This window comes from Passer montanus, unplaced genomic scaffold (genome assembly GCF_014805655.1).
Source record: "Passer montanus isolate IOZ18808 unplaced genomic scaffold, ASM1480565v1 scaffold8, whole genome shotgun sequence".
In the NCBI taxonomy this organism is placed as follows: Eukaryota; Metazoa; Chordata; class Aves; order Passeriformes; family Passeridae; genus Passer; species Passer montanus.
In genome coordinates this window covers 12,157,024-12,173,749 of record NW_024373256.1, presented here as the reverse complement: position 1 = coordinate 12,173,749, position 16,726 = coordinate 12,157,024, and the positions used below count along the sequence as shown (strand labels likewise).

Genomic DNA, 16,726 nt, shown 5'->3' with positions numbered 1-16,726 from the left:
CCTCAGCTGAACAAGTCTAATGGAAGAGGTAGAAGAGTGTCAGCATTGTGGAGATTCTGAAATTGCCAGTGCAATTTGCCATTTTGTGATAAATCTAAAAAGTTTGGAATTGCTGGTAAAAATAATGGAAAAGTTCAACCCTCTTAATTAAATATGAGCTGTAATTAGCACTAGGTGTGGATGCTTTGAATATTAATTGGGGTCCTCATGGAACTGCTGTCAAGGTTAATGAGAAACAGTGGGGGGTCTCAGCAACATCTGGTTTAGGACTGGAGGTGGTACAAAACCCTTTGGATGAAATGCACCTGGACATCACCCCTTGGTCCCTCTGTTGCCATTGCTGCTCTTTTTTAACAGCTGCTGACTCTGATCCGTGTTCAGCATCTGACAGGAAGGAATAGCTTAAGGCCCAGCACTAACCAGCTCCTGTGTTTCAAAACCAGCACAGTGAAAGTGCTTATAGAGGCAGAATCTGGATTTGCTTTTGTTCCTTCTTATCCCTTGCTCAAGTCCCTCCTGAAACAGCTGATTAAAAAATTTAAGGTTGGCTGCCTCCCACACAAGTTTTAAAAGTACTTCTTTAACATTTAATGAATGTCTCTGGTGTAATCCAGTCATTCCTGGCTTTTGCTTCATCTGGATTTAAAATTTTTTTTTAATAGTGAAAATATTAGGTAAAAGAAATAAGAAAGGAACTTGACCATTTTAATATTAGAGGGTAAAAGTACACATTTTTAAAAGTTTTTAACCTCCATAGTAATTTAACAGGGCCAGTTTCAGTGCAGCATTAACCTTGCCAAGACTGTAGATATGCAAACAAATCTTGATGACTTAACCCTGTGAAGTCAGTAAATGACACTGGTTGTCTGGTAAAGATGGTTGAATGAAGCAGTGGAAATCACTTGCTCAATGCCATACATTAAACCAGCAGCAAAGATGGGATTAAAATTAGGGAGGGTTTGATTGCTAATATAAAGTCCTGGTTTTTTTCAGTCACACTGAATGCCTCTTACAAAGGAAAATTCAGTTTTCTCTTTTAAGCCTGTTGAGTACCAGTACTTAACTCCTGTGTGAATTCGTAAAAGCTCTTGAGTTTAGGATGAGTCAGGTCAGAGAGCTGATGTCTGAATTAGTTGAAATTGGCTGGAAATGCCCTTAAGTACAAAGTGCAGAAGAATGTCTTTTATTCATCTACCCTATTTTAAATTGGGAAATCAAGGACTGATGAATACGAATAAAATCCCTGCAATAGTCTTGGGCAGGTGCTTGTACATGCATTGGTGGGAGAATGATGGAGTAGTTTCAAAGGTAATTAAATTTTGACTGTGCATTTTTACATTCCTTACTTATTAGTGGGATAATTTTATTTCGTAAATTAGTTTATCTAGGTTTGGGATAGTCCCTGTACTAATGGCCTCTAATGCTGTCTCAGGCAAAATCTCATTCTGGACAGTTTTGATATAGGTTCAGAATGATTGTAGTGTACATTTCTTCCTCTAGAATTATTGCTTTTTGGTGTGGGGAAAACATTTAGTCAAAATTTGTATAATTGATAAATTAACAGGCTTGGCTATTCTTTATAATATCAAATGGAAATATGGATCTCTCTGTAAAGACATGAGGCTAGTGTTATTCATGCTATAGGCTAAGTGTGGTGTAGAAATGAAATACTGGTGTCTTCAAATGTAAAACCTTTAAAGTTCTTAAATCTATTTCTCTTGACATAGAATTTTTTCTTTTATATTATTTAAGATTTTGAACTGATGCACTTGTAGATTCAAATACTTAGCATTTTGACTAGATCTCATTACTGTTTTGCATTTGTGGCATGCAGTTGCTCAGTGAAGAGTACCTCAAAGTATTCTGAATATCTCAGGGCATTATTGCACATAGATATTTTTAGTGTTTGTTAAAAGTATGCAGCCAAATCCTGTGTTGCCTATGTTGTGTTCTATAAATGGTCAGTCAGAGTGATCACAGACTGGGGGCTGAGCTTACCCGAGCTCTGAGCTGGCAGTTGTGCTCAGGAGCCTTTGGAATAAACTGTCCCTTTTCCTTGTCTGAGTTGAGGCATCATTAGTGCAGGCGGGTTTCACTGACCTTTCCCACTGAAAGACTAGTCTACAATTATCCAGCAAGCAGTAGATTTGTTTGTCTAACTATAATAATATTTAATAGGGTTAGCAGAATGCATTTAATGCAGATAAGAAGTATCCTCCTCAAGAAACAGCCGCTGTGCCCCTTTCAGGCCAGGATGCTCTCATGGCTCTCCGCGTTACGGGTGCAGGACCTTCGCTTATTTTATCTCACGCCACGTTTCTTCCTTTTTTTATTATTATTTTTTTTTTCCCTTTGATTTCCACAGGGTAATCAGGAAGCTACAGCACCTCCTGACACAATGGCACAGCCTTATGCCTCAGCCCAGTTCGCTCCACCTCAGAACGGTATCCCTGCAGAATACACAGCCCCACATCCGCATCCAGCTCCAGACTACACAGGCCAAACCACTGTTCCAGAGCACACGTTAAACATGTACCCTCCTGCTCAGACACACTCCGAACAGAGTGCAGCTGACACAAATGCACAAACTGTCTCCGGCACAGCCACAGTAAGTCAAGGTTACTGCTCTTTCTAAAGCTCTGTGTTTTGTGTGTATTTATCAATAACATTTTTTCCTTGACACGCCTCATTTGCGTCAGGCTTAGGCACTGTGTTAAGTCTGAAAGTCTGTCAGAATTTGCTGTTGAACATGGAGAATGTATTTTCACTGGTTTTGGAGCTTCATAGTAAGTGCTGGAGCTTTGTAGAACCTGGAGTTTCATTTTCAACAGTGTTAGACAAAATGATTAATAGCCAGCCCATGAATCATAGAACAAATTTTAATTAAGTCCAATATGGAAAAACATTGCACATGAGTGTTTGTAGGCATTCATTTGCTTGGCCAAAGAAAGCAACCAAAAAACCCTAACCAGACTAGTTTGATTATTTTTATGACCTCTGTGTTTTCAACACAAGCAGCTTTAATAAAAGTATTACTTGAATGATCCTGTACAGAATTTACTGTGTGAATTAGTATTGTGGAGAGCATGTCTGCAATATTGTATTTTCTAGAGAGCTTGTTTGTGCAGCCATTACCCAAGTTGTGTGTGGATCTGTGCTAAACAGAGCAGAAATGATAGACTTTCCGTCTATTTGATTTATATGTGAAGTTCTGAAGTGTCATGAATTATGCAAGAGGCTCCTTGGATGGCTCTACCTTGTAATTTAAGTCACAAATTTCACACACTGATAGTTTAGTGTTTCTGTCTTAATTCTAGAGTGGGACCCAATATATCCAGTGCCAGGAGCTGGCAGGTTTCTGAGCCATCAACCAGCCCTGTGTTACATGTGCAGGATGGAGCACAGGACAGGCAGTGCTTGAAACATCTCTCCTGGCTGTCCTCATCCTTGCCTCAGCCATTCTCCGTGCCTCAGCTTACCTCCCCTTCCTTCCTGGCTCATATCCAGCCTAAAAGGTTTCATGCATTAGGGCAAGAAGAAAAGGAAAGCACATTCTCTTAAATGAACTCTGCAAATTTATGTTTATTGCCATGCCACTCATTTCTTCATACAGGTTGTGCAAGAAAAGAAAGCAATAGCAAAGGCACCAAAGAATATTCCTTGCTATTATAACAGAGGAATCCTTGTGAATTGATTACACATTTTTGTGGTTTATGTAGTAAAATGTTTTTGTGGTTTTTTTTTGTTTGGTTTTTTTTTTTTTTTTTTTTTTGGTTTTTTTTGTTTGGTTGGTTGGTTGGTTGGTTGGTTGTGGTTTTTTTGTTGTATTTTTAACTTCCAAAGGCACCAAAGAATATTCCTTGCTATTATAACAGAGGAATCCTTGTGAATTGATTACACATTTTTGTGGTTTATGTAGTAAAATGTTTTTGTGGTTTTTTTTTGTTTGGTTTTTTTTTTTTGTTTTTGTTTTTGTTTTTTTTGGTTGGTTGGTTGTGTTTTTTTTGTTGTATTTTTAATTTGGTAACTTTTTATTGCCCTGAGTTTCTCTTTTCTCCAGTATTGGGAGAAAGTTTAAATTGAAGAGCATCCTATTTGCTGGTATCTCATAGTATTCTTTGCAGCTCTACTGTGTTTCCTCTTATCCATCTCTTTGCCATGTTAAATTCCTGGTTCTTTCTAGCTTTTAAAACTTGCTTCCATAATCATTTTTGATTGTTGTCTAACTTTTGTCAAATACCACTGTCATTGGTTTAGAGCAGGAATCCTAAGCTGAATAGATACTCCAGAAGAGATTGGATATTGACTAAAAAGATAGAATTTCCTACTGTACGTTTTTTGTTCTTTTCTGTTCTCTGATTTTGCTTGGTTTTTGTGACCACTGCTGCAACTTGAACAATCCACTGTGATGGCCAGCTCGGCCTTTTCATGTTTTGAAACTGTTTCTGTTCAGTCCTGAAGTAAAATACTGACAGTGCTAAAATCAATGGCAAAAGACCCATCGATGGGAGTGGGATAGGAGCTCATCCCTCATCATTTATTGCTTTCAATTGATTGTGTTTCCTCACCCCGTTTTGATTTTTCAGTTTGAAGAAATGTCACTCACTTTATCAGAGAAGTCAGGGATGTGTTTTCCCAACATTTTCCATAGCAAAGGCTGGTGAAAAGACATAGTTTGGATTGTCTGCAATACCCTTATCTTCTTCAAGTGCTCTATTCAATCCCAGCTCTAGCAAATCCAATGATTCCCTGCTTCTGATATGCAAATAGGCTTTATTGTTATTTGGTTTTGTGTCCTTTGCTATCTGCTCTTGCTTGCTTTTTGCCTTTGCAGTATCCAACTTGTATTTTACCTGTCAGACACCTTTTCCCTTCTGTTTCCCCTTGGAGTGAATTTCCATTCTCTGCAGGATAACACTTCAATTCCACTAACCTGTTATATTCAGGGAATATGGTATAGTTATTTGCTCTTTTTATTGTGGATCCTTTCCTTGCATTCTGGTTTCCTTTCTTATAGAGGAATGGACAGAGCATTTTGAAGTAGCTCTCATGCTGTTTATAAAGAATTAGATTTCCTTCCTTTTGACTTTAGGGTCTGTTTGAGAAAGTTTTAGTATGGTTTGGTTTTTAACAATATATTTTTTTCCAAATTGCAACATTATATTGAAAGCTGTGGATGCTCTCCCTCAAGAGCAGTGCAATGAAAAGGCAGGTTTCTGAGAAGTGTGTTCATCTATGGATCTGCACTGCCATTTAACACATTGTTCACCAGTCAGGTTTACAAATGTACAGACAATTGCTGGCACAATTTAATTACAGGTACCTAGGTTTAAAATCTGTTATGCTGGGTGGCTTTAGCCATTGCTCTTGGCAAACTGTGGAGACTTTATAAATAAATATATGCAGATGGATCCCAGGCAGATTTAACATGGGCTTTGTAACATTATGAGGGTCCAGCTGTGTGCATCTCTCTGTAGGTTTAATAATATAAGTTTTTATTATGAAAGAGAGCTTCAACAGCACTGTGTCAATATTGTACCTCCATGTGGTCTTTATTGTCAAAGGAGAAAAAGGAGAAATTTTTGTTTTTTTGGTTTTTTTTGCTAGCTTTGAGAGTAGTTGATTTTCAGTTGAGGAGTTTTAAGTGGAATTGGTGTGGGGAGACAGTGGCATTTGTTTGGTAGGTCCCAATGGTTTTATTTAATTTCCTTTCAGTAAGCTGTTTATGACATGCATTTGAATGAAGAATAATCAACTGTCCAATCATTCACAAAAGAATGTTGTTGTGATTAAGGACAAGCTGTTGGAGGCAAGACCAGTTTTTGAAATTTCTCACTCAGAGATTTATGTACATGTGAAGGTGGATATATCATTAAAAACGAATTTTAAAATTTTGCAATCTGAACCTAAAAAACTGCAGGGCAATTGTCTAAACTGTAGAATTACTAGCAGAAGTGACTTAATCTCCTCCATGAAGGATTGAATCCATGATGAGGTGAGATATCCCAGGCTGTCTCTGAGTGTCCCAGGTTCTTTCTTCTTGTCTGAAAGAATCACACACTGAAGCTGGAGCTCATGGTTTAGGGTCTAGTGCCACCTAAACCCCAGTCAAGAGAGAAATAATAAAAATAAACTTGTTCTGTGCAACTTCTCTTGAATCCTCTGCTGCAGCCCAGGCTGTGATCCCAGCCCAGATGGAGCCACTGCCAGGATCCCCATTTTCCACAAACTGAACAGAATTCCAATCATCAGTTTTATTGCAGGTTTGCAATTTTGTGCAGAGTGTTCTTGTAATTCATGTTCAAAAGTACTTCACGTACTCTTGGACACGCTCTTGTACTTCTAGAAAGTGTCTTTCCCAGTGACCGGTTTTAATCTATTTAGATAAAACAGTGTAACACGGTATTCTGTCAGAGTAAGGGCTGGAACAAGAGGTGCTCAGATTGCATGTGCAGGGATTGCTAACTGTGATTGTGATGCTAAGAAACAGGAGAAGAGGGACAGGATGAAAGGGTAGTAAATGATTAAAGACAGGGTGACTCAGCTGAAATAATATGAAATTATCAGCAGGTAATAAAATACTGTCAGAAGTTACTTTGAGTCTTCTCTCAGCATCTCTGTTTCATCTTTTTGGATTCATTTGTTTGTTAACTTTGAGTAAGGAGGAAGTGCATCTGAGTATATGCAAAATCAATAATCAACCAGCAGTAGGTTATTTTAGTGCTGGTAGACTTTGGGGTTGCATAGCATCAAACATGTTTTAAGGCATTAACCAAAATAGTAAATGGCTTCTTCCTAGAAGGTTGGATCTATGAAAAGTATGTCACAAAGTTATGCTAAAAGTAACATGTCTGATGAGTTTGTAGAGTGGTTTGGAGTGGTACATTAAATAGTTAAATGTATTAGAGTATTTTTAAGTAAGACATTTAATCATTTCATCAAATCAGCCTTTACCTGTGTACATACACAGATGCAATTGTATTTTACATAAATAATTCCAAGGAAAACTTGTTCAGATTTTGCCTGTGGCTTATCCTGCACAACTTCTGTTGATGACAGCAGGAGATGTCATCAACATAAAAAAGGTCATTAGCTGGGCATGTGTAAGGGAGCAAGTAACAGTAAAGTAAATGTTTCTCTAGTGTTTCCTGTTCTAAGTGTATTGTACTAATAATGAAAGTAACTATCATGGTGTTGTAAGAGCTGAGGTTGCAGTAATGCTCTGTGATTTATATATGTATATAAAAAATGTGCTGCTTTAAACTTAATTCTACTTTTGCATAAAACTTGGGATCTTTGTGCAGTCCTGTTTTGGACTGACCTTTCACCAGGCTTCAGAGGCTGAAAATTTGTGTGAGAAGTTTGGATGGGAGATCTTGAGGGAAAAGGCAGTTTACTTGCAGGAGTGATCCATCCATGTCTGAAGTGTTGAGCATCAGCAGCCAGCATGGCATTAGGGGATGCAGTGCTGTTCGAGCCCTGTAGATGTGCAGCAGTGATGAGGTGTGGGTTGTCTCCGGCCTGGGAAGATGATAAGGAATTTTCCCTCTAACTTCACTGTTAGAACTGAATTTCAGCTTGGTTACTACCAAAATTCCTCTGGAGGTATCCACTGATACTTCAGTGTGAACATAATGGATGTATTAGATATTATGTATGTTGTTCCATCTGCCTTGTTTACCTTGAGATGTTTTATGTTATTTAGAATGTAACGGCCCCTAAGTTTGATGTTTTCTTTTCTTGGTGTTAATTTCTCCAGGTTTGTGCCTTTTTTATTCATGTTGCAGAGGCCATCTCTTCATCTGAGGATTTGTCAAGGCTTAGTGATGCTCTGGACTGCAAAATTATTTGCCATGTTGAAATTTGTTGTTTTGGGGAAATGAGATATGTACAACCTTGGTTCCATCTGCCTTGTTTACCTTGAGATGTTTTATGTTCTTTGGGATGTAATGGCCTGTCAGTTTGATGTTTTCTTTTCTTGGAGTTAATTGTCCAAGTTTGTGCCTTTTTTAGTCATGTTGCAGAGGCTATCTCTTCATCTGAGGATTTGTCAAGGCTTAGTGATGCTCTGGACTGCAAAATTATTTGCCATGTTGAAATATTCTATTTTGGGAAAGTGAGATATGTAAAAACTTTGCTGATATATTGGGGGATTTAGTGTACCAATTACTGTGTTTTCCTTATTAATCTGTGTAAGAAAGCTGGGAGTAGGAAGCATTTAAAGTGCTTTAGTGTATTGTCTAAGCATCCAGGTGAGTAGATTATAACTACAGTTTTCTGCAGCATGTTCCTGGTTTTTACTAGCTCTTTTTTTTGCTTTGTCCTTTATGTAAGTAATTAGTATAAGTGGCTCTTCCCCACCTCCCTATGTTTTTTTTTTTTTTCTCCCTTGGTTGATCTTCTCTTTCTCCCTACTATTCCATTCCTGACCTGTCCATCTCCAGGGGGTGTGGGCTGCATTAGCTGCTTCATGCAGTTCTGCTGCACACTGAACAGTGTGCTGTATCCCCCTTGGTGTCCAGGTGCGCCTCAGCTGCTCTGGCAGCAGTGTCAGGGAGCAGAAATGCTCAAACTCGAGATCTCTGTTCTGTGCTGCTTCATGGGAGCCCTGAGCTGAGCTTGCCTGGAGTCCCATCTGCCAAGTGTCCGCAGAGTGCCTGGGACCCTCTCAGTGCTGCTGAGCCCAGCCAGTGCTAGCCCTGCCTCTGAATGTTCTGCTCTTGCCTGGGAGGTTTCCATAGGGTGCCTGGAACTGTGTCCTGTGGCTTGGGAAGGAGGGGATCACTTCCTCTCTCTTAATTGTGGCTGGCAAAGAGCAGAGCAGAGTTCCAGGGCAGAAATCACACCAATTCCTTCTCTAAAGGATGGCATTGTGCTCCCCCTGCAAAGGAACTGGAATTTTCACCACAAAGTCGCTGTCTTGCAAGCCAGATTTCCCCATGGACACTTTTTATTGCCAACTGGTATCAATGATCCAGTTTTTATTCTATTTCAATGCCAAATTTTTGTCTCTAGATGTTTGCCACCAGTATGCTAGATAGCTGATAATGCTTTGACAACTCTTACAGCAGTGTTTATTCATCTAAATCATACCCTGCTGGTGCAGGCTATTCTGTCAGCATGGTGTGCTATTTCATTTATACTACCTATTATATCTGGTCCCAACTGCTCCTTGAAGGAAATATTTCAAGAAGCTTATTTCGAGACCCTGAGTGCTTCAGAGCTGCAGAAGCAAGGAACCCAGTCCAGCTCCTGCTCCACAGTGAGGAGATCAAAACTGACATCCCAAATAGATAACATAATGCTGTGCTGGGGCCGTGAGGCACAGTAATGACTTGTGATCATAGGCATTATTGCCTCTAAGAGGCTTCCTTGCTGGGAGCCCTGCGTGCCAGCTTTGCAGCTCTGCCCCACGTGTGCTCCTTTGCCTGTGCTGAGGAGTAGCAGGAACACACTGCTCACTTCAGCCCCTCTGCCTGGCAGTGCCAGCTCGAAAATAGATTCTCCTCCAGGATGCACAGAACCTGACACTGTGATGCTGTTTATGGAGTGCCTGTTTGTGTTTCGTTGTTTTGGCTGGGAAGAGGATAAATAACCACCCTCTTTTTCCTGTGTTGCTGGCTTTTGTGATTCTGTGAGTGGGTATGTGGTGTGAGGACAGCAGCCTTACCCTGCCAGCTGACTGCACAGGGGCTCTTCTGAGATCTCACTGCCTGATCTTTGTCATTCAAGTATCACCTCAGCTTCTTTCACCTTTTGATTCTCACAGCAAGAAAAGTTTGAAAATACGATGTTGAAATAGAAGACAGAAAAAATATTATTCTGCTTTTGTGGAGTTCTATAGATATTGTGATTTTTAACTTTCCTCATTTTTGCCTGCTTGAACTTGGTGAAATGTTAAAGCTGAAGCTCTTCCATAAAACCAAAAAAAAACCAAACCCCACCAACAAAGATAAAGAGAGCAATTATGCTCTGTCATCTTTAGTCATGTTTGCTCAAATAAATTAGCTGAATGTCATTGATTACCCTTCTGAATGTTCTTCATAGGGCACTCTAACAGTTCTTAGCTCACCTCAGCAGGTAATTCCAGCCAGCTCTAAAGGCAGGTTTGAGGCACAAAACATTGCAGAGGTCTTTCAGTCACGTTGTCAACCAGAGATGGTCATAATACTGCAACTTGAAAAGTTTCTTCTAGAAAGTGTTACCAATTAATTTCTAATCTGTCAAGTTTAATTGACCATTTAAACAATTTAGGATTTTCTTCCTGCTTGTCCCTGAAAGAGCTGGGCTAATATTGGTTTTTTAAGTTTTCTTGTACTTTGTATTGTCTCTTGGGCCTTTACTCCTCCACACCAATTATTTTACGTGTTACATTATTGACTTTTTCTTCTCTCTGTGCAATTTAAGCAGCCATGGCATGCAAATGTTTTGGCTCTGCGTGGCTGTGCTTTGGGTTCATATGTATAGAGAAAAAAACATTTTTGTACATTTTGATGAATACACTGAGCATAAATTTCAAAGGGGGCCTTGGTGTGATTAAATAGCCAATTTCAACTTCTTTTATATTTGACCTTCTGCATCTTTGCTCCACATTACACCATGGTAATTAACATTGATCCTTATGAGGGGATTTTTTTTGGTGCAAATTAGCTCATTTTCCCTACATGCATGAATGGCTGTGTTAGGTTAGCTAAGACCAATGATGTTTTCCATTCCCTTGTAATTGACATAATTGACTTTAATGGCTTGCAACTTTATCAGAAGTTGTTGATTCCTCCATTCACCAACTCTTTGTAATTGCAGTATATAATTGTGTGTTACTTAGGGATGAGAACGTTTGTAACTTCTTGGTTTTCCAGCAAACTTGCTTTCAGGAAGCTGCTTCTCCACTAGAGAGGTCAGAGTGGTCAGGTAGCACAGGCAGCTGCAGGACTGACCAAGTTTGCAGTTAAAAGCTGTGAAGATCATGCAGAGAGGCTTCCTCCCTTCTCCCTTAAATCATGAGGCTGAATTTCTGTTCACGTGCCAGTCTGTGCCTAGAGCTAAACTTACTCTCCTGCATGACTACACGTGGGTCTCAGCTAAGGATGGCTTAGTGAGTTACTACCCCCCAACCCTGAAAATGCTTCTTTTTAATCCTGTTTATACTCTCAAGTTTCCATTCCTCTCCCACACATCTCTCTCTTCAGCTTTCCCACACACCCAGCCACCCACAGAATTGCTTTAATTAAACGTTACTCATGTGTGGGCTTGCTTACCACTTCTCCCTGCTTAATTTGTTCCTTTCTAGGGTCAGTGTGAAGGAGTGGCTTGATTCAAACATTTAACTTTGCTATCCATCAGTGTTAGAAAGACAGTAACAAGGCATGGCCCTCTGTCTTGGCTTAACCCACAGGCAGGTGAATGCATCTGAAGCTGCTTCATGCTCTACCAGTGGCTTGACAGGCTGAGATAGACATCGCAGGCAGAAGCAGACAGAGGAAAATGTTCTTTTTCACCAGATATGCTTTTAGGGAAGGGTTAGAAGTTCTTCTTTTCAGACTTTGCTGGAAAAAGATTTAGACTGAGCTAATATTCACCCATGCACGTCATGCTCTATTTGGTTTTTCTGTCATATGCAGAAAGAATTGGTTGGTCTTTTTAAATTGCACAGATCTAGACATTAAATGGCCAATAATTTATTAATTAATTGTAGAAATTCCAGAAGAAGGGATAAGAGAGTAACCTGTTTTATTCTGTCTTCAATTAATCCTACATGTGTATGGCAATTTCTTTACAAAACTGTGCACAGTGTTGTGGGTTGACTGTGACTGACCTCCCTAATATGTTGGGAGGTTTTTATATGGAAATATAAAATAATTGCTAATTAAAAAAAAAATTACAAAACATTCATTTTCTTTTGCTTCCTTCTTGCCTGCTTTAATCTTTGTATGCATTTTCATTGTCTTATCTTCCTTACACTACTCTTTTTCTATAGTTTTTCTTTTGTTTTCCATTTATGTTGGTTTTCAATTGCTTTGTCTCTATTTTCTGTCTCTTCCCAGTTTTTGCTCATTCCAATGATATCTACTAGCTTGCTTTCATGTCCTCCTCCCCTATTGGAGGTACCACTTATTTTAATGTTGCATGCAGAGAATATCTGAATCTCTGAAGGAAATATATAGTGGATGGGAAAAACGTACACAATTCCTCTGGTATTTTTGTATCTAAATTGCAGCAACTTGCTGGTTCTAGATGTTTTTCCAGCTGATATCCCACACAGTTGTGTTGAAGCATCAGCATATTGTGCTGCCTTTTTTGATTTAGAAAAACTTCTCAACAGCTTTTTAAGAGAGATCCCTTAGGGTCTTCTGCTATTCTTGCTTAAAGGGGCTTCTTGCATTTGCTTTTCCAGCAGAGACCTCTTTAAATCTCACCCACGGAAGCAGCTGCCACTGCCTCTGGTCTTTTTCCTACATGGGAAGTTGTCACTGCCTCTGAAATATAATGAGTTTACCCCAGAACACAAACTGAGCTGCCCGTTTAACACCCACCTGTGAGTGGCAGCAGGATGTGTCAGTGCTCCTCCCCTGCCCTGGCACCAGCTCTGCAGAAATGCCTCCCAAAGCAGGAGGTAAAGAAGCACCTGGCTGGCAGCTCCTCACCTGCCTCTGCCCCCAGGTCTGAGAACACCCCAGGTGGGGGAGGACATGAAATTCTCTCCATGGAGCAGATTGTTTGCCATTGAGGACATCTCAATCTTTATAAACTGGCTGGCTGCAGACTCTGGGAGAGCACTGCTACTGCCTCCCAGCTTCCTCATCCTTCCAAAGTAAGGATGGAGGGTGTCTCTTGCTGTGCTATTTTTTTGCTTTGGATTGTAACTCAAATACTTTTCCTTTATTCTCTGCTTTATGAAAGATAAAAAAAAAGCAGTAGACTGCCTTCTGATTCAATCAGAAGAGGAGAGCATGCTTACAATCAAGTCTTTCTGTGTCTGTGGGTTTTTTTGTTGCTGTTATAAAAATTGCATCAAAAGATGTCAACTATTTCATTTCGTAAGGATTCACATAAGTTCCAGCTGTTCCAGAGTAGTATCTAAATATTTGATTTGAAAACAAGACGTGTATCATGGCTGCAACATATTGCAGGCATGATCACCCAGCTAGCCAGGAAGATCTGAGCCTGCCTGTGCTAATTAGTGTTTGCAGATGAAGCTCCTCCAGAGGAAGCTGAAGTTAAAAAAATGGGTTATAACAACATAATGTGTGAGAAAAGAGAGTTCTGAAAAAACTCAGTGTATGTAAATTCACTATTTTTCATGCTATAACAATGCTGGGACACCTAATTTTGCTTTTCATGACGATGTGGTTTATTTTTTTAACATGCTCATATTGCAAGATATATTATTGCTGCTATTGTTGAAAGTCATTGATTGGCAAAAATGTGGTGATAAAATGTCAATTTGTTTAAAATATTTGTAAGCATTCATCTTTAAAACTAGAAGATCCTAAAAAAGAAATCTTGTAGATTTTTACTTGGAGGAAGAATTTGTGGGTTTGGCAGAGAAATTTGCTTTAAACTTATGCATTTACTTGAAAATGTAGCAATTCTGTTGTCTTTTTACTTAGAGTCCTTATTCTTTTGATTTTAGGGATATGGAAATATTGATTGTGCTGAGAAATATGGTTTCTCATGGACATATTCCACCCCATTTCCTTTCCTCCATAGTTTACAATTACAGTATTGCCAAATTTAGTGAAGCAGATGCCAAGTTTCACCTCTGAATATTTGTATTTCCTTGTTCTCATGCATAAGCTTCCTTTTTTTTCTGAAAAGAAAATCTGACAGGGACAGGTGGCAAAACTATCCCAAGCTGGAGCAGCAGAAATAATGGAGCTTGGCTGTTTATACATGAATGTCACTTATGACCTCCTTTTAAATACAGAGTGTGTTCTAATTTTGACAGAGCATTTGGGAAAGAAAAAAAATAAGTGAAAAAAATATTGAAAAGTAAAGGACGTACAGGAGAAATTAAAATGGGATTAAAAAATGTATTTTGAGCAAATTGAAAAATTTGCATTTTATAGTAGTTCCTTCAAGTGTTGATCTTAAAATGCATTGCAATTAGTGTAATTGCAGGAGTCAACATATTTGCAGTGTAGACATTGAATCATGTTTAATATATGACCATTGTTTGAGCCTCATGAGCAGGTGATATCATATCCCAGTAAATCTGTACCATGGTACACGGGAATTTAGCTACAAAATCCCATTTTAGACTGGAGGGATAAGCCTGGCAAGGGCTGTGCTGGTGTGCAGAACTGACCAGAGCTGCTTCTGAAGGGACTGGCTTTGGGGACAGGAGTGGGATTGGCTTTAGGGACAGGTCTGGGATTGGCTTTAGGGACAGGCCTGGGACTGGCTTTAGGAGCAGGTCCTGCCCCATGGCTGCAGAGCTCCTGGGAGCTGCTGGCTGGGTGTGTTTGAGTGCAGGAGCTGGGCAGCCCTGGAGCCCTGCAGGCTCCTGCATCCTGCAGTTGCTGGAGTTCACATCCAGGCTGGCAGGAGCTGTACTTGTGAAACGGCTCACACATGCAATAAAAGCACTTTCACACCAGCCTAAAATGCTGCTATTGGCTTCTTCCTGTCTCCAGCAAGCATTTCCAATTTTAGAACTTGCTCTCATTTCTGAGCTGGTCTCCCTCTTCTCCTTTTTTTCCCCACTGAGTTGAAAGCATTGCACATCCCTCCTTTTCATCTCTCTGTTCTCTCTTGAAAGGAACTTGCAGCCATTTCCCGTGTTAGTTCTCTTTTTGCATGTACAGCAAAGTCAACTTCCCAAAGATTTTAATGCATTTTAGAGACAAAACATGTTCAGTCAAAGGCACCAGCATCTGAATCACTGATTCTGGTCTGTGCTTTCTAATGGAGAGAGCCCCTTTTTAAAAAAAAGTTTACCATTATTGTGTATTAAGACATGCTTCCATTTTCAATACAGCTCTACGTTTATTTTTAAATTCTGGGTTTTTTTAATCTTGGGGTTTTTTGGTTGGTTGGTTGGGTTTTTTTTTCCCCAAATGCATACTTTTAGGGCAACAAATTTACTATATCCCAGGACCCCAAGTATCCCCCTTAGCCCAATGCATGTAATTTTTCTGCCTGGGAATTTCCTCCAGTTGTAATTTGAGGATATGGGATATTTGTCTGGGGTTATTCAAAGTTAAATTTCCTAAACAGACTATTGCATGCCTGGAAATGTTGCATGTACTCACTCTTTGCCAGATGATACAGGTGATGGTAATCCTAACTAGGCATGTGTAGCAAGTTTTGCTGTAGCAAAAATCAGTCATTTTGTGTGTCACATTTCTGACTAGAAATGTGTCACCCCTCCCCGCCATGGGTGCCCTGGCCACCCACTATAAAAAATTGTTTTCCACTATCATCAGCTGTTTAATATCTGTACAGACAATCTATTCAGGTAGCACGCTGAAGCTCCTCTCAGTATCTCCAGTTTCCTTAACCTAAACATAATGTATTGCCCCACATTTGAGTAGCTTTCTAATTAATTGAATTATTGATTTGACATATTTCAGACACTGATCATTTAGAGCTACTAAGTTTAGAACCAGCTAGCTAGGAGCTATAATTTAGGAACCTGATACTTTTTATTTTGATTGAACTTACTGTGCCCTGTGTTTTAAAGCTTTTTGCTTCCAGTGGGAAGAAGGAAGGGAGGGCTTGTATTGCTGAATATTCAAGTTTTGGATTATTTATCTGTCTGTCTGTCTCTCTGTCTATCATCTATCCATTTTCTTCCACAAAGAATGGTGCTTTGTTTTATTGTAAAAAAAATGAGACCTTTTGCTTTATCGTGGGGTTATTTAAGACGTTTACAGGAGGGTCCCTTGTGTCACACACAGATGTCAGAGCAATGATTCCATTCTCTTCTGGAAAGCTCTGTCCCCCCGTGTGTGTGTGTTGCTGCTGGGACTAAAAAAGCAGGGAAAAAAGCTGGTTGGTGATAAGTTTGTTGCCCCTCTAACAAACTGTGTATTCATTACAAGGGGTTGTTCTTGAGCATACTTTTTGGGTGAAGAAATGGGATTTAACCAGAAAATCTTTAAGATGCAATTGAATAAGTAATAATTTGGGGATGCTTTGTGCCACCTTGCCCTATTGATGAAATGCAGAAGCAGGTGTGGCACTTGCTCAGCAGTTTTCAACAAGAGCAGATATTTCATGCCAAAAGCTATTCACATTTTTTTGCAGCTGGGCTCTTTGGTAATTTGAATAGTGCCCAGGTGATGATAAATTTGTTGCTCTCACTTTGATGAAATACCTTTACACCAGGCCCTTCTTTTGGTGAAAAAAATATCCTAGTGCACATCAAGGCCAATTTTGTCACTGAGAAAAAGAGCTTTGAGTGCTGTGAGGGCTTGAAGGTTTGTTTTGAAGTTTGCTTCAGTGTTTTGTCTGTAGTCACTGCACAAGTGCCCTGTCCACTCTCTGGTGTATTGAAGGTGGGAAATACAGAAAATCCCCACAATCTGAGGTTGATGCTGCAGGAACGGAGCACAGGGGCTCAGAGCTGCCCTGCACGGGCTCCTGGGGCTGATGGATTGCCTTGTCACAGAGATGTGACTGATGCTGGGAGTTCCTGCAGTGGTTTTGCCCTCACAGGGGCTGCAGGATATGATGTGTGATAGGCTCTGGTACAGCTGAGGGATTGAGGGGTTTTAATTAC

The 16,726-nt window shown here is 39.8% G+C and overlaps 1 protein-coding gene across 38 annotated transcripts in view; it reads left to right on the top strand.

The window, feature by feature from the left end:
• Positions 1 to 16,726, top strand: part of RBFOX1 (RNA binding fox-1 homolog 1) — a 1,145,409-nt gene that overhangs the window by 1,016,341 nt on the left and 112,342 nt on the right. For all 38 annotated transcript variants that reach the window (XM_039732124.1, XM_039732135.1, XM_039732144.1 and 35 more), the window contains one exon: positions 2,366 to 2,608. In XM_039732124.1, coding sequence (XP_039588058.1) covers positions 2,366 to 2,608 — 243 coding nt within the window. The remainder of the gene's footprint in view (positions 1 to 2,365; positions 2,609 to 16,726) is intronic.